The 15,996-nt window shown below is 38.5% G+C and overlaps 1 protein-coding gene across 2 annotated transcripts in view; it reads left to right on the top strand.

The window, feature by feature from the left end:
- Positions 1–10,290: 10,290 nt before the first annotated feature.
- arnt2 (aryl-hydrocarbon receptor nuclear translocator 2) overlaps positions 10,291–15,996 on the top strand; it is a 47,331-nt gene continuing 41,625 nt past the window's right edge. Inside the window, exon 1 of one of the 2 annotated variants that reach the window (XM_026378163.1) lies at positions 10,291–10,662. In XM_026378163.1, the coding sequence (XP_026233948.1) occupies positions 10,632–10,662 (31 nt within the window). In that variant the 5' untranslated portion in view covers positions 10,291–10,631. The remainder of the gene's footprint in view (positions 10,663–15,996) is intronic. The other variant, XM_026378164.1, reaches the window with a different exon arrangement.

A 15,996-nucleotide genomic window follows, 5' to 3' on the forward strand; every position in this document is an offset into this window, starting at 1 on the left:
AAATGCTGCAAATATGCAACATTCCCTTGGAATTAACAGACTATAATGATATGCACATTTTCTGTAAATGGGAAACTGTGTGGGACACATTTTTGATCACAAATTGACTTGCTTCCTTCTCTTTGCTGCAGAGTTGAATCAGACTACTTTAAGCAATGAAACCATGAGATTTTCTAATGTCCTTGCAATCTCTTGCAGGTTATGATTACAGCTCCACATAGATCCACATAGTTTCCTGACCACTCTTGTTTTCCAGCAACCATGTGAGGAAATATCACTAGATCATATCACTAGAATTTGGTTTGACTACACCTTGAGATTGCAAGAGCTTCATAGAGTACAATTAATAATATTATGCTAGGCTATTTGGTAAAAACTGTTACTCATTCCTCAATCCTGAATTATATATCATGATTTTGATTCTGACACTGTGCCTAAAAACTATTCAACTCTTATTAACAAAATTTAATTATCGTCACTTAGGGCAAGTAACTTTTCTTCAATATAACTTTTAGACATGGTCAATATAATGTCGATAAAACCCATTCCATCCATGTTTTGGCAGGAAAAGCCAGTGATAATAAGAATAGCGCCACACTAATCCATCATGTGCCTGGAAAAAATACAGCCAAGTTGAGCTAGGTTGGCTTACAAGTGAGGAACAAGGCAAGCAAACAAAATCTAAGTCAAGGAGAAAAAACATCAAAGCAAAGTGCTATCAAAAGTGTTTCTGTTTCAAGAGATGTGAGTACAAGAGAGCAGAAAAGTTTTTTTTGTTGTTGTTTTTTTAAGTGCAAAGGAAGATGCTGAAGAGTTCTGTTTTCAGCAGTTTTTTAAGCATTGCAAGTGAGGTGGCTGAGCGTGCAGGGTTTGGCAGCTCCTGTGGCACATGTGCTAATGTCTTGGCTACTGCAGCCTTGCACAGCAGTACATCAGGAGGAACAGCGCCACAGAAGAAAAAACAAAAAACAAAAGTGCAATGTCTTACAACAAAAAAACAAAAAGACACAGTCAGGTCACACATATGTGATAGCCTAGTTAATTGCAAAAGACAATACTGGTAAGCACGGTACAAAATGATCAATTTAAGTGGCTTTACATCTCATTTAGGAGTAAAAAGGAAGCTTTAAGCTTGATAGCTATAGTGATTCAACTTATATTTAGATATAGATCAATATCAACTGATGTAAAAAAAAAAATATCGTGATAGAATGTTTTTTCTATAGTGCCCAGCCCTATAGTCAATTAAATAGGCCTTTTTGACAATGATTAACAGAACCAGACTCTTCCATGCTAAAGTGCAAAAAAACTCTACAAAGGGTTAAAAATTGGACTATTAAGAATTTAAAGATAAAGATTAAAAATAGTTAAATAGTGCTAATGATAGTTAAAAGAGCCCAAGTTTTGTAAAATCCCCTTTTTTGTACATTTTTGTACACATACACACCCCTCCAAAAGCATTAGAAAATTGAGGCCAGATTTTTTATTTATTTTTTTACTTTAGACTGAAAACATTTGGAGCACAGCGCAGAATGCTGAATGAGGTAAAGAAGAATCCTAGAGTGTCAGTTAAAGACTTACAGAAATCTCTGGCACATGCTAACATTTTTGTTGACACGTCTACAATAAGGAAAACATCAAACAAGAAAGGAGTACATGGGAGGACACCACGGAGGAAGCCATTGCTGTCCAAAAAAATATTGCAGCATGTTTGAAGTTTGCAAAAGAGCACCTGGATGTTCCACAGCACTACTGGCAAAATATTCTGTGGACAGATGAAACCAAAATTGAACTGTTTGGAAAAAACACACAACACTATGTGTGGAGAAAAAAAGGCACAGCACACCAACATCAAAACCTCATCCCCACTGTAAAACATGGCAGAGGGAGCATCATGGTTTGGGGCTGCTTTGCTGCCTCAGGGCCTGGACGGGTTGTTCTCATTGATGGAAAAATGAATTCCAGAGTTTATCAAGACATTGTGTAAGAAAACGTAAGACCATCTGTCCGCCAAGTGAAGCTCCACAGAGGATGGGTGATGCAACAGGACAATGATCCAAAGCATACAAGTAATTCAACAAAAGAATAGCTTCAAAAGAACAAAATACACCTTCTGGAGGGGCCCAGTCAGAGTCCTGACCTCAACCCGATTGAAATGCTGTGGCATGACCTTAAGAGAGCCATTCATACCAGACATCCCAAGAATATTGCTACACTGAAACAGTTTTGTGAAGAGGAGTGGTCCAAAATTACTCCAGATCGTTGTGCAGGTCTGATCTGCAACTACAGGAAACGTTTGGCTGAGGTTATTGCTGCCAAAGACGGGTCAACCAGTTATTAAGTCTTGCCACTGTACTTCACTTGCCTGGGTCTTTGAGGCATTCAGAACTTGTGTTGTGTACTGGAAGTTTTGGAGAAAATATATGATGCTGCTTTATAGAGTAGTTTGACTTATACTTCTTTGACTTATACACAGTTCTGTTCTATGCATAATAAATAAAGGTTTGATTGTGTATGGTTACAAAGAACATGCACAGTTCTGCACATGAACTTTTGAATGGAAAATTACAAAATGGATGTTTACTGATAAAAAATGTCTCTTTAGGTCTACCACACTTAGGCAGTTGGGTGCTGCAGCCTGCTATGGTGATAACAAACACCCACTGCTGATAAAATACACTTTCTGGAGCTGGAGTCACTACTTTCTAATCTGCCAATAACATTGTTCAATGTTACAGTGTACGTCACTTCACATTTATCTGAGGCATCGTTATAAGATAAGGAAGACTTTTTTCCTCCATTCATCATGATGTATGATATAACATGCATTGCTGTTTATCAAATATTAGATCCAGATTGAATCCATAGTTTGTAAAAAGAATGGAATACAAAAGAAAATGTAATAGGCACGTGGTTGCAAACACAGTGGATGAGTACAAAATAAACTGCACCCACCTTGAACCAACAGTGTGGAGCACTGCTGAGCTACCTACAGTGCACCGAGAAAGTGTCTACAGTGCAACTTTTCCTACATTTTGTTATGTTACGGCCTTGTTCCAAAATGGACTAAAATCATTATTTTCCTCAAAATTCAAAAAAAAAAAAATACCCCATAATATCAGTAAAAACTTAAACAAAACTTAAACAACATAAAAAATGAAGAAATTTCATTTACATAAGTATTCACAGCTTCTCTCATGACACTTGAGCTCTGGTGCATCCTGTTTCCACTGATCATCCTAAGATGTTTCTAAAATGTATTTGGAGTCCACATGTGGAAAAGTCTGTTCATTGGACATGATTTGGAATAAGGTGTATAAGGTATAAGGTTCCACAGTTAACATGCATGATAGAGCACAAACCAAGCCATGAAGTCCAAGGAATTGTACATAGACCTCCAAGACAGGATTGTATTGAGGCACAGATCTTGGGAAGGGTACAGGAATAATTCTCTAGCATTAAAGATCCGAATAAGCATAGTGGCCTTCAGCATCTGTAACTGGAAGACATTTGGAACCATCAGGACTCTTCCTGAGTGGGCCACTCAGCCAAACTGAGCGATCGAGATAGAAGGGCCTTAGTCAGGGAGATGACCAAGAGAAAGAGAGAGAGGCTAAGTGGTTGAAATTGGACCCTTTTTCATGCAATATACTGTTGAGATAAGTTTTTCATATTGACTAATAAGCTGTGTGTCAAGGGAGAAAAAATGGTCACTACTAATGTCACACAAAGAGTGGCCAAATCCTGCTGACAGCTGACTGAGGCAACAACAAAACACAAGATGAGTAGTGTTCAGTTGTTCCATGAGAAAGTGAGGAGCAGCCAAAATGTCCCCACTCCTCTGCTAGGGTACACACACACACACACACACACACACACACACACACACACACACACACACACACACACACACACACACGCATAGACTGACTGAGGCAGTAGGGTGGAACAGTGACCAACCAGAGAGTGCAATTTATAGCCTTCCTCAATTCAATTCCACACAGCAGATACTATTTTCCAGAAAGCCTGCTTGTACAGTTGATCATAATTTACAGTAAACACTTGATAAAACACTCCAATGTATAAATTAAAGCTGTAAATGTAATAAAAAAAATCTTTTTTTGAATCTTATGTTATTTTATTTATTTATATTTAAATGTTTTATTTAATCCATTCATTACTGCAGAGGGCCAGCCTGACTTAGATTTTAACTACCATCTTCCACCAGTTAAAAACACACGTGCTCCACACATGTGACTGTGACAAACAGTATGTGTATGTGTGCGTATGAAGCTTTAAGTTTCTTCATTTGAAGAAGCTTAAAGATGGACTGTAAAGATTCTGACTGTATGCGACCCTGGCCATCATCGAGTGTTTGTCTTGTGTTTTTTATAGTTAATACCTTTTTTTTTATTGTGTATTGTGTAAAATTCAACTGTTGGTGGCTGCTGGCTCTACCTCAAAAACCTCTACCTTATTTTTGAGAGGGCCTGTTCACACACATGTTTAGACTGACCTCTCACTATAATCTACAGTATAAACAGTATACAGACACATTTTGGGTACTTCAGGGACCTGTTTTTTAGGCCCCAAATGGGCATGATATAGGCACTTTAAGTATTGACAAAAGTGCCAAACTAGTGTATTCCTACCACATGTCAACAGGTCAAATGTTCTATTTTGAACAATGATCCTGGGCATTTCTCCTCAAAGCAGAAAAAGAAAACAGATGTGTTGTTTTTTACATCTTACCACAAAGTCCTATAATAATATGGGTTTTTGCTAATATATATACTTTATTAGCTCTACCACTACTGGTGTAACAAATACCAATACTATATTTACTATGACTTGTACTAAGGCTATGTCTACTGCTGGACCAATTTTTCAAAATTTTCTAAAACAGCATCAGCCTTTTTAAGAAATGCCCCAAACCTTAATGTTTATTTTCATGGAACAAAGAGCACACTGCAAAACATTATATAGGGATTTACTAGTAGTGGAATAAACACAACACACAAATAAACACAGGGTGTCTGTGGCTCAATAGGTAGAGCAGCTGACTGCCAATCACAGGGTTGGGGGTTAGATTCCCGACTGCCACGTCACATGCCAAAGTGTCCTTGGGCAAGATACTGAACCCCTAGTTGCCCCCGGTGAGTCAGGTCAGCTGCATAGCAGCTCTGCCATCGGTGTGTGAATGTGTGTGTGAATGGGTGAATGAGAAGCAGTGTAAAGCGCTTTGAGTACCAACTAGGTAGAAAAGCGCTATATAAGTGCAGAACCTTTACAACTTTTCTTCTTACCTTGATGTAAATATCCTAGTTTTACTTTAGTCCATTCAACTTAGAATTTTCAATTTTCAGAACATGAGTTGCTCTGACTTGAAAGACTGAACCGCTAAGATTTCACACACACACACACACACGCTAAATTGAGTTTTCAGGAAACAACATTTTTTGACTGCACAACGTGATGATTTCCCAAGTTCAGGTAATTCTGTTTTCCAAAACTTATCAAAAAGTTAAACTAACTAGTCAACCTAAGACCTGTTAACTCACATTTCAAGGCAGCTGGTGAACAATTTTATGTTTTTAAGTTAAACAAACTCAACATGATTTTTGTGTAGAATCTGTTACAAACTGTACCATCAACAGCTGATACTATGTCCTCAAAGTGATATTTTCCAAACAGTAACCAAGTTGTATCCAGCTCAGTATGAAGATATTCAAAGCTGAATTATGGACCAGTGCCCTGGGACCATAAAGGGCCTTCAAAAAATCATGCAATGCTCTTCCTGAGGTTCCAGAAGGTTTCTGGGGTAGGACCTGAGATTCTCTGCAGCGCTTAATGTCTGCCACTTTCAAGCTACTGCCACAGCAGACCACAGCATAGAAGATGACACTGATTACGACACACTGAAAGAACATCCGAAGCATAGTGCTGCAGATAATATTTCAGTGTTTGCAACAAGACATACAGTGCATCCAGAAAGTTTTCAAAGAGCTTAACTTTTCCCCAACTTTGTTATGTGACAGCCTTATTCTTTGCACAATCCTTTGTTGAAGCACCTTTTGCACTAATTACAGCCTCAAGTATTTTTGAGAATGACGGTACAAGCTTGGCACGTCTATTTTTGGGCAGCTTCTCCTATTCTTCTTTGCAGTACCTCTCAAGCTCCATCAGGCTGGATGGGGAGCGTCTGTGCACAGCCATTTTCAGATGTCTACAGAGATTTTAATCAGGTTCAAGTCAGGGCTCTGGCTGTGCAACTCAAGGAAATTTACAGAGTTGTCCCATCGCCACTCCTTTGATATCTTGGCTGTATGTTTAGGGTTGTTGAAAGATAAACAGTTCCCCTAGTCTGAGGTCCAGAGCACTCTGGAACAAGTTGGTGTTCAGGTTTTATATGTCCATGTACATTGCATTCATATTTCCCTCTATCCTGACTAGTCTCCCAGTTCCTGCTGTAATATAATATTTAATATCCCCCAGCATGATGCTGCCACCACCATGGTTCACTGTAGGGATGGAATTGACCAGGTGCTGAGCAGTACCTGGGTTCCTCTAGATGTGACACTGGACATTCAGGCCAAAAAGTTCAATGTTTGTTTCATTAGGTCAGAGAATCTTGTTGCATTGTGGTTTCCATCTGGCCACTCTACCATACAAGCCTAATTGATGAAGTGCTGCAGAGAGGGTTTTTCTTCTAGAATGCTCGTCTCTCTCTACAGAGAAATGTTCTGAGCTGAGAGTGATAATTTGGGTCTTGGGCACTTCCCTGATTAAGGCCCTTTTCTCTTCAATCACTCAATTTTGAGTGTCACGAGAGAAGCTGTGGATACTTCTGTACATGTAATTTTTATATTTTTTTATTTTAAATAAAATTGCAAAAAAAAAAAAAAAGAAATCACTTTGACACAGTGTATTTTTGTAGAATTCTGAGGAAACTCATGAATTGTATCCATTTTGGAATAAAGCTGTCACATAACAAAATGGGGGAAAAGTTAAGCACTGTGAAACCTTTCTGGATGCACTGTATGAAACAATATTTATCTCCATTTATTTTTTCATTCAAGTAAACTGATGATTAAGGTATAGTTATAGCTGTTTCAAAAGTTTATGTAAATCAGTTGCATAAGATGCATTTAACTACTGTGTCTTTGTATCTGTTCAGCTCTGCTGGGGCCTAACTTAGACATACTAAATGTTTACATGCATCTGAAATGCAGAAGAGCGATACCACAAACATGGTTAGATTACAAAAACACTGTGGACACAAGCTTCTGCAAATCAGTCAACTTGACAATGTCAAAATTTTTCATTTAAAAATGATAAATGTACTTAAGAGGAAACACAGAAAGTATCAGACCATTAACTTTTTTCACATACTGTTATAATGATAACATAATGTTTTTGTTAAATGCTGTTCAAATGTCTCCTTGCTGACATTCTTTGGTAAGGCCACTCATTAGGTGACGGGGTTGGAATACTTTTTGAAGTGACTTTCCATTGTGTTCGAGTGAGAATGAAGGTAGTATTACCAATAAATGGTCAGAGAATGACAACAGTTGTTAGTGAAACATTTGTAATGCATTGAAACCAATAATACATATTTCAGTTCCTTTTGCTCTTGCCTTTTGTCTCTTGCTACACTATAACTCCTTAAACCTGCATTGTTTTTTTTTCTAAATGGACAAAGGTTGGTTTTCAAGTTCCTCAAAAATTCTCTGTCATCTTGTCCTGTGTGTTGCTTATTATTGTGTGCTATCCTCTTCCTTCTCTACTGTCCACTTAACCTAACCAGATGAGGCAGATGGCTGCCCACCCCAAGAGTTTTCTCCCATTAAGGGGAGTTTTTTCCTCTCCACTGTCGTCAAGCTCTTGCTCAAAGGGGACTGTTGGGTTTTGTATGAATTTATAAGATTCTCACCTTATTATGTGAAATGCCTTGAGATTATTCTGTTGTGATTTGATACTTTAAAAATAAACTTGAATTGAATATGGAGCATTTTGCTGGATGTTCATCTACAGTCCAATTACATCTTCTTCAAGTGGCATAAATGAAGAGACTGTTGATCAGATTTCCACTGTGACTGAGTAGTTTTTACAACCTCTATTACCATGATATGATTTCCAGACAATACATAGACTAAACTATGGTGTAAATTAATAAATGGATGAATGAATGAATGAATGAATGAATGAAAGTAACTGTCTGATGCAGTTCTTACTGAACCTACAGTATAACATTCTGCATTATGGTTATACAAACTACTTCAGTTTGAGATGTTTGCTGAATGCACCTCCAGTCTTTGAACATTTGGTTAATGTAGTCCACTGTCTCTAGCACAACTAACGTCAAAACAACAACAACTGCCCAGAATAGGAAAATTGACTATACTGTATTTATGACTTCACACTCCACTACCCAAATTTAATAACCTCAGATCACATCCAAACATTATACACATAGATTTCTGCTTGAAAATCCTCACATCGACCATTCAGCACATCACTGATCATTATCATCTAACACAGGCTCCATCACAGCAAGCACATTTACAACTGTTGCCTGTGTAGTCCAGACAAAGAAAGGCAGCCACAGAGAAGAACCTGGGGGCTTCTTACCTGTTTCCCTCACATCCTGCGCCGCTGCTGATGGTAAGACGGCTCCCGGTCTGCACTGAGGAACCGCTTCGAAAGAGAGGGAGGAGAGGGAGAGTGAGGTAGGCAAGGAGGTGGCAAGTTAATGGAAAGACTGTATAGAGGGTGGGCAGAGGAGAGGAAGGGGCCAGATGTATGGAGAGTGGGGGGAAGGAGTCACTGGCTGCTGCTGCATCTCATCTCTGCATACTGAGCCCCACAAACAGAGCAGAACAGAGTGCTGCACACATTCCTGCTCTTACTCCCCTCTCACTCCCTCCAGCTGCCTGTGTGTGTTCAAAAGAAAGATGCAGTGTGTATGGCATCATAGATTGATGAATAGATAGACACTGCCTTATTTATTCTAACTGGAAATTTCAGTGTTACACTGATGATTTTTAAGCAATAGGAACAATGCACAAATCTTATGAGCCAAAAAAATAACATGAAGATGGGATAGATAGCATAAATTTTACTCTCTCTGTAATGCTGATAGTAGCATTCTACTGTATAATACACTGTACATGAGTGTACAAGATTTACAGCAAGTTGCAGGATTGTATATAAAAAGTGTCTCCATATACTGTATGTATGTACACTTTATCAACTACAGAAGTACTTGAAAGTTTGTGAACCTTTTAGAATTTATATCAGTGTCAGTGATCTTCACAGGTCTTAAAAAAAAAACAAACAAATTGAACAGATAAGACATAGAAATTAGACTGCTTTGGAGATTAGTGACTTCCTATTTTTAACCGTGTCATGCACACCATTGTTGTTCAGTGTTCTCCTGATGGTGGACTAGAGAGGCCTTTAGTTTCTTCCACATGGCTTCCTGTGACCTCAGACTATTACTTTACACACACCTTGAACACTTCTTCCTCTCTTCCTCCAGCAAACCTCACCGTCAGGATGTGTTTATGTCAGTCTGTCCTCATACACGTCATGTCATATCCCTCCTACACATTAAAGCTCTAGTGTCATTTCTCAGTACTGTTTTGATTGAACATGTCCATCTGCATGCTTCGTAAGCATGTTCTTGTATACTTTCAACTGATAGCAGTAGCATCTTAAATGAGGAGGAGAAAATCACACTTGGAGGTGGTAAGTAAATCTAAATCTAAATCTAAAGATTAGCCTAAAACTGGATACTTTAGAATAAGGCATTTAATAGCCATCACTGTTATATTATCTGCTCCACTACCTTTTTCTCCACTAGTTGTATTTGACAGCAAGTTGCAAGTTAGCTCATATCAGGATATTAATAAAACATCAGGTTTCTGATTTTATTATGCTCCAGCAGTAATAACAACATTAAAGCACTGCTTACAGGTGAATGCATCAATATGACTATTACATGACATAATAACATTGACAGGGACATTATATATCAGTCCTTTTACTTTTGATTCTTGTAGCTGCTATTGCTTAAGTAACTCTTTTTGTGAAAAACATTTAATAAAGTACTTATAGAGTCTACTAAACTTCTGCAACTTCTGATTCGTAGCCTTTGATTTTCTTCCAGCTAATTTGTTTTTAGCAGGTATAGTTTTTGGCATCTCATAAAAAGGAAGAACAGTAGTGGGCTATACACCGTTTAAAAGAACACATGTGTGTTTTTAACATCTTCTCTTTATTAACGTAGCTTTCTCGTTCCGTGCAGCTCCACATTCATCACTACATTAATTTATTCAAGCCCAAAATCTCGCGGTGCTACCATTCAGACATCTTGCATTTTATTAAGTCTGGTCTTGTGGATTTTTTTCATTCAACGTACACAGTATATCCCCAAAAAGAATCCCGCTTTTGCAGGTTTTTCTTTAATCCAGATCATTTTCCCCCCACGCTAGCGGATGTGAGACGGCTGCACCGAGCCTTGCGTGCCAATCCCGCGGAGTTTAGCCAGTCTCTCACGGGGGCTCTCTAGCCGTATTGTGCGTCATCTCCATCGCTGCCGTTTTGTTATTTTTCTCCGTTGAGGAAACATGGCAACTCCCGCCGCCGTCAACCCGTCCGGTAAGTGAGTATCCAGTGTGTTGGTGGGCACGGAACGGGTGTTTTTATGTGCTGCGGTGCGAACAGTAACAGAAACTGGGTTTAGTTCAGTTGTAGATTAGGGCACAAACACCGACAGGCCGCCGAAGCCTAGCACCAGCATCCATCCCCCTTCCCCCACTGAGGCGCCGTCACAACGCGGCTATTCTTTACAGCTCTGCAGCCAATTAATATGGCCGAATGTCAAAACCACTTGCTGGTTGTGTAATTACGAGATGTATTCATATATTTTCCTATGACTTTGTGTCCGTTCTTTTTGTGAAGCTATCTTAATGTGTTCGCGGGGCGACCACTCAGTGTTCCTCAGTCTGATACAAAAGGTTATTTAGCATAAGGTTAACGCTGCCTTCGTGTTGTGTGATATATGGGACACGTTTTAGCGCTTGTCGTCCTGAAGAGCAGGCGGACTCACTGCTGCACTTAACTTACGATGTGTTGCTTTGTTGCTCGCCTGTTGATTCATTTTTGCTGAGAAAGGGTTCCGATCTAACGCCACCGCTTTCATGTCCGTATCGAAATGACCACATCGCATTTGGCGTTTAAAACAATGTAATAACGTCGTGGCATTTGTAGCTTGATGTGCGTTCCGGTGAGAACATAACACACATTTCACGATAGAGCTCATTTTGGCCGTGCTTACCGAAAATTCCCCTAAACTTTCTAAATGCATAATGCTCCTGCTGTTCACTCACTGCTAACGTTACCTCGGAGGGCAGTAACGTTACGGAATAGCGTGGTTCAGGAATAAAAGTGTGAATTGAAATTATACACGTTGTCTTTGGAACGTTAGATTTTGCCGTTTTACTAGATATCGACTTTATAACGTGTCATAGAAAAAGTGAATATATAGTTGCTACGTACGTTTCAGGGTAAACAAATAAAATATAAATTGTTACATTTTTAAATAGAGTCTGGCGCCCTGTTCTCTCAACGCAGAATCGTTGGGGTTTTTGTTAAAAATTGAACGTATCTAGCTAACTTAACCGAATCGCATTAAAATGTTCTGAATATATAAAAGTAAGTCAAACCAGTATACTTTAATCACTGCTGTATCCAGCTTTTGCTTCATCAATTTAATTTACTTGTATTGAATCAAGGCACAACAAAAATAACATTAAATCGTTTATTACAATAAAGTCATGGGTTTTAGCATTTGTATCTAGGTAAGTGAAAATACCACCTAAAAGGATCCATACCAGTAAAGAAGCAAAGAGTAATCATCCTTTTCCAGGGGACAGTCTCTTTGAGTTTCTAAGACCTGCGTATGAAAACAGGTCAACCTCAGGCTTCCTCACAGTCTGTGTCACTTCATTGGCCATGTAAATGAAGGCGTAAAATAAATAAAGAATTGTCTAGTTATTAGCACCTTGGCTGCATACAGAGTGTTGAGATGAGGTGTTGTTGGAATGAACAATGAACAGATGAAAATAACCCTGTCAGACAGTAGAAGGACAAAAAAAATAAATGAATAAAACACACAGCACAGAGGTTTGTAACATTGACAGCCAGGATTGTACAATTCTGGAAAGTTATTCAGCAGTTGTTGATGTTTTGCAAATTTTAGCATAATGTCTACTGTCAATAGTAGACTTTTTTTAGTCATCTAAAAGGAGAGGGTATGCACTTATGTATTGACGTCATATATCAAATCATCTTCAGATTTTGGAATCTTGAATAATGGGTTGTAGAAGAAGTTGAACTGAGGTGGCACAGTGGTGTAGTGGTTAGCACTGTTGCCTCACAGCAAAAATTGCCATCCATGAGTGCCAACCCATGGATGGCCCTGCCTCTCTCTCAGTGATGGCTGGGATAGGCTCCAGCAGTCCTGTGACCCTCCAGAACACAAATGGTTGAGATAATAGATGGATGGATGGAAAAAGTTAAACCAGAGCCAATCTTTTTCAAGAGATTCAAGATTCAAAATCTTGAGATTCAAGATTCAAAATTGTGAATCTTGAAGAGGACCCCTGCTGTGTAAACACACTTTCCTTGTTTAAAAAATGAGAAGCTAGCTATTGAGAATAGTGTATTTTTCGAGAGGATAGTTCTTTTTTACTTTTTGATCACAAATTCTATTTTTTACAGCCAAAATATATTTTTTGATTAATTTGTCATTAAAAAGAAATAAAATTACAACTATAGTGATTGTTGACCTGTACTATGCACATATGCACCAAAAAAAGAAACACGGGGTTCAGATTCTTGCTTATGAATACTTGAATGTTGGAAGTGCCTAGGGAATACTTGAATGTTGGAAGTGCCTAGGGATCAAACTATTGACCCCACACAGGACAGCTGCTCCAACTCTTCAATTATGGCTGCCTAGTCTTGAATGTGTGTTTGTGTGTGATTGTGTGTGCATTTCTTTTGGAGTATTAATTGTCCTTTATAAATGATAAATGTCCTGAGGCTGTTTGATAGACTTGGCGGTTTGGGAAAAGACATCTTTAGGGAAGAAAGAAAAGATGGCAGAGAAGAGAGAGAGTAGAAGTAACCTTGTCTGATTGAAAAGGAGAAAGTACTCAACATTCCCCTTGGTCTCCCAACAGGCTAATTAATGTGTTTGACCTCAGGGCTTTTTAGCCTTTGGCTGTGGTTTAAGATCTATACTTAATGTGACTGAGTTGAAACCAGGCCTCTGATCAATGGTAGTCTTGTGTCTATAAGACATTGCATGACAGAACACCTAATGTAAAAAAAATGAAACACAGAAAACATGATTGTTTTTTATGTGTAACAATTTAATTAGGTAAACCATCTGAAACTTTAAAAATAACATTTTGCAAAATATTTGCTAATCATTAAATGTTAAATGTGAAGACTTTGCAAAACAATCCAGTTTTTTCCAGAAATCCCACTATGGATGGTCTTAAACATACATGTCTATCACACTATATTTGTCTAATAGAAGTAAAAATGGCCACACAAAAAGTACTTTCCTTAGAAACCTGTCGGTCTATACTTTTCTAGAGAAAGAAAGGTTGTTCTCCTTGAGACATAGCCAAGAAATTAAAGATTTCTTTAAAAGGTTCACACTACAGTCTTTAGAGAGAGAGCTGCAACTGGATCCAATCAGGACAGAAGACACAGTGTAAGGCCCAAGTGCACATCTGTTCAAGAAGACATGTACTTATGAGTGTCCTCCTTGAGAAACAGATGCCTCACTGCTCCTGAATTAGCTGCATTGTTGAGTAAAACAAGAGAGAAACCGGTGTACAGTGGCAAGAAAAAGTGTGTGAAGCCTTTGGGATTACGTGGAGTTTTACATGAATTGATCGTAAAATGTGCTCTGATCTTCATCTAACTCACAACAATACAAAAACACAGTCTGCTGAAAATAATAGTACACAAACATTATGTTTTCATGTTTTTATTGAACATAACATGTAAACATTCACAGTGCAGGGTGGAAAAACGTATGTGAACCCCTAGCCTAATGACTTCTTCAAGAGCTAATTAGAGCCAGTGGTGAGCCAACCTTGAGTCCAATCAGTGTGATGATATAATTTTTTTTAAATATTATTTTTATTCAATAGTCTTAACTTTTTTTACAACACTTTACTGCAGTTAACCAAACAAGCACTGTGTGAAGACACAGGCAGCGAAGATCTAGAATTTCTGCAGATGTGCATTCTTCCTGTAACAACCGGTGTTGTTTATTGCTTGTACTTTCTTCATTAGGCCTGCTTTGTGCTTCGTGTGGAAAATGGTGCATAACCCTGCACCTCCCTGCAATCCTCCACATTATGTTATTGTAGTTGGGGTGTGGCGCAGGTTCAGACTTCTTGATATGTGAAAGTATGTCAAACTAGTACACAGTTGGTGACTGGCCTATTGGTTGGAGGGAACCTTGACCCAACTACTTTCTTTTCCACCTCTTTGCTCAATGCCCCGCTAATTATATAATCAATACATTTTTAAAGAACAGAATCAACCTGAAAGCCATTAGAACCCCAAAAAACATTTACATAACAAGACTGTTTTAACACAGAACCATCATATTCTTCTTTTTCTATAAAGTAGGCAAAGAAGAATATGACTTTGCTGTAGACTGGTTCACAGCGGTCACTAGCATGTACATTGTGTGGGACTCTTGTTGTGAATGTGCACACCCACGTGTAGCGGAACTTGCATGCAGTCTTCCACAGCAAACATGGTGAACCTTTTGCTATTTTATTTGGTTGCATGTATTGAGCATATTGTTTTGAGTAATACAACTTCCTTCTTTCCTTACTACGCTGCACATGCATGTTTTTCTTGCTAATGTTCCTAGAATATATTGTGAACAGTGACCTATGGTTCTCTCTTAAAATCCAACGTATTTCTTTATGATCCAAGTGGTGTCCACCATGGGTTTTACATTGGCCATGGAATAACATGCCTATTTGGACAGTTAGGAGAAGGGCAGCAGTGTGTGTGCTGCTCCTGCCAGACTGATTGAGTGCACTGCTCTTCAACACATTACTCTAGTTTAGAGCTGCATGTTACCTATACCCACTTTATGAATGAATGATGGAAGACTACTTCTTGGAATGCCTTTTACTGCAGTCAGTATGAGTGTTTCCGTTTCTCGGGAAGTGAAATCAGTGTTAGTTGGTGTAAGGGCATGCCGGTGGGTTTGTTTGGCCCATCTATTTCATCTGGCAGAATGAGGCAGGTAGTTAATAGAAGGGAGATGTAGAGGGGAAAACAGTAAGCAAACAGAATAAATTTGTGGATGAGTGGGGAGGACAATAATACACAGAGAGATAAAGAAGAAGAAAAGAGACAAGCTACAGATTTTTATTCAAGTCTCACAGGCAGGATTCTCATTTTTCAAGAGGTTTTTCTTCTTTTGAAATTACATTTAATTTACATTACATTTAGTGATTTGGCAGACACCAAACAAACTTACAAGTGAGGCACAAGATACAGGTATGTGTAAAAAGGGTTATGCCTAAGACCCCTATTAGATGTAGCATGGAGGGCGCTATTCAGCCGACTTTTGATCCAGTATATTAACTTAAAATGGTTTACATTTGGTAATACTGTGAGCAGCCTCTGAACTGCCACAGACTACCTAACTCTGTTGGATTATGTGATTAATATGGAACCTAAACAAAATAAAAATGTTGTTTACCTCTAATGTAAAATAGAGATTGGATGCACTCTGTGTTCTACTGGGAAAATATGGTACTATGAGGTCTTAAATCTGATGGATCTTTGATTTTATTAAGTGCTTTATTGTGTATTATGTATACAACACTTAATAGGGAATAAAGTGTTATCTTAGGAGATGTATTTTAAACTCTATTC

This window comes from Anabas testudineus, chromosome 3 (assembly GCF_900324465.2).
Source record: "Anabas testudineus chromosome 3, fAnaTes1.2, whole genome shotgun sequence".
Lineage (NCBI taxonomy): Eukaryota > Metazoa > Chordata > Actinopteri > Anabantiformes > Anabantidae > Anabas > Anabas testudineus.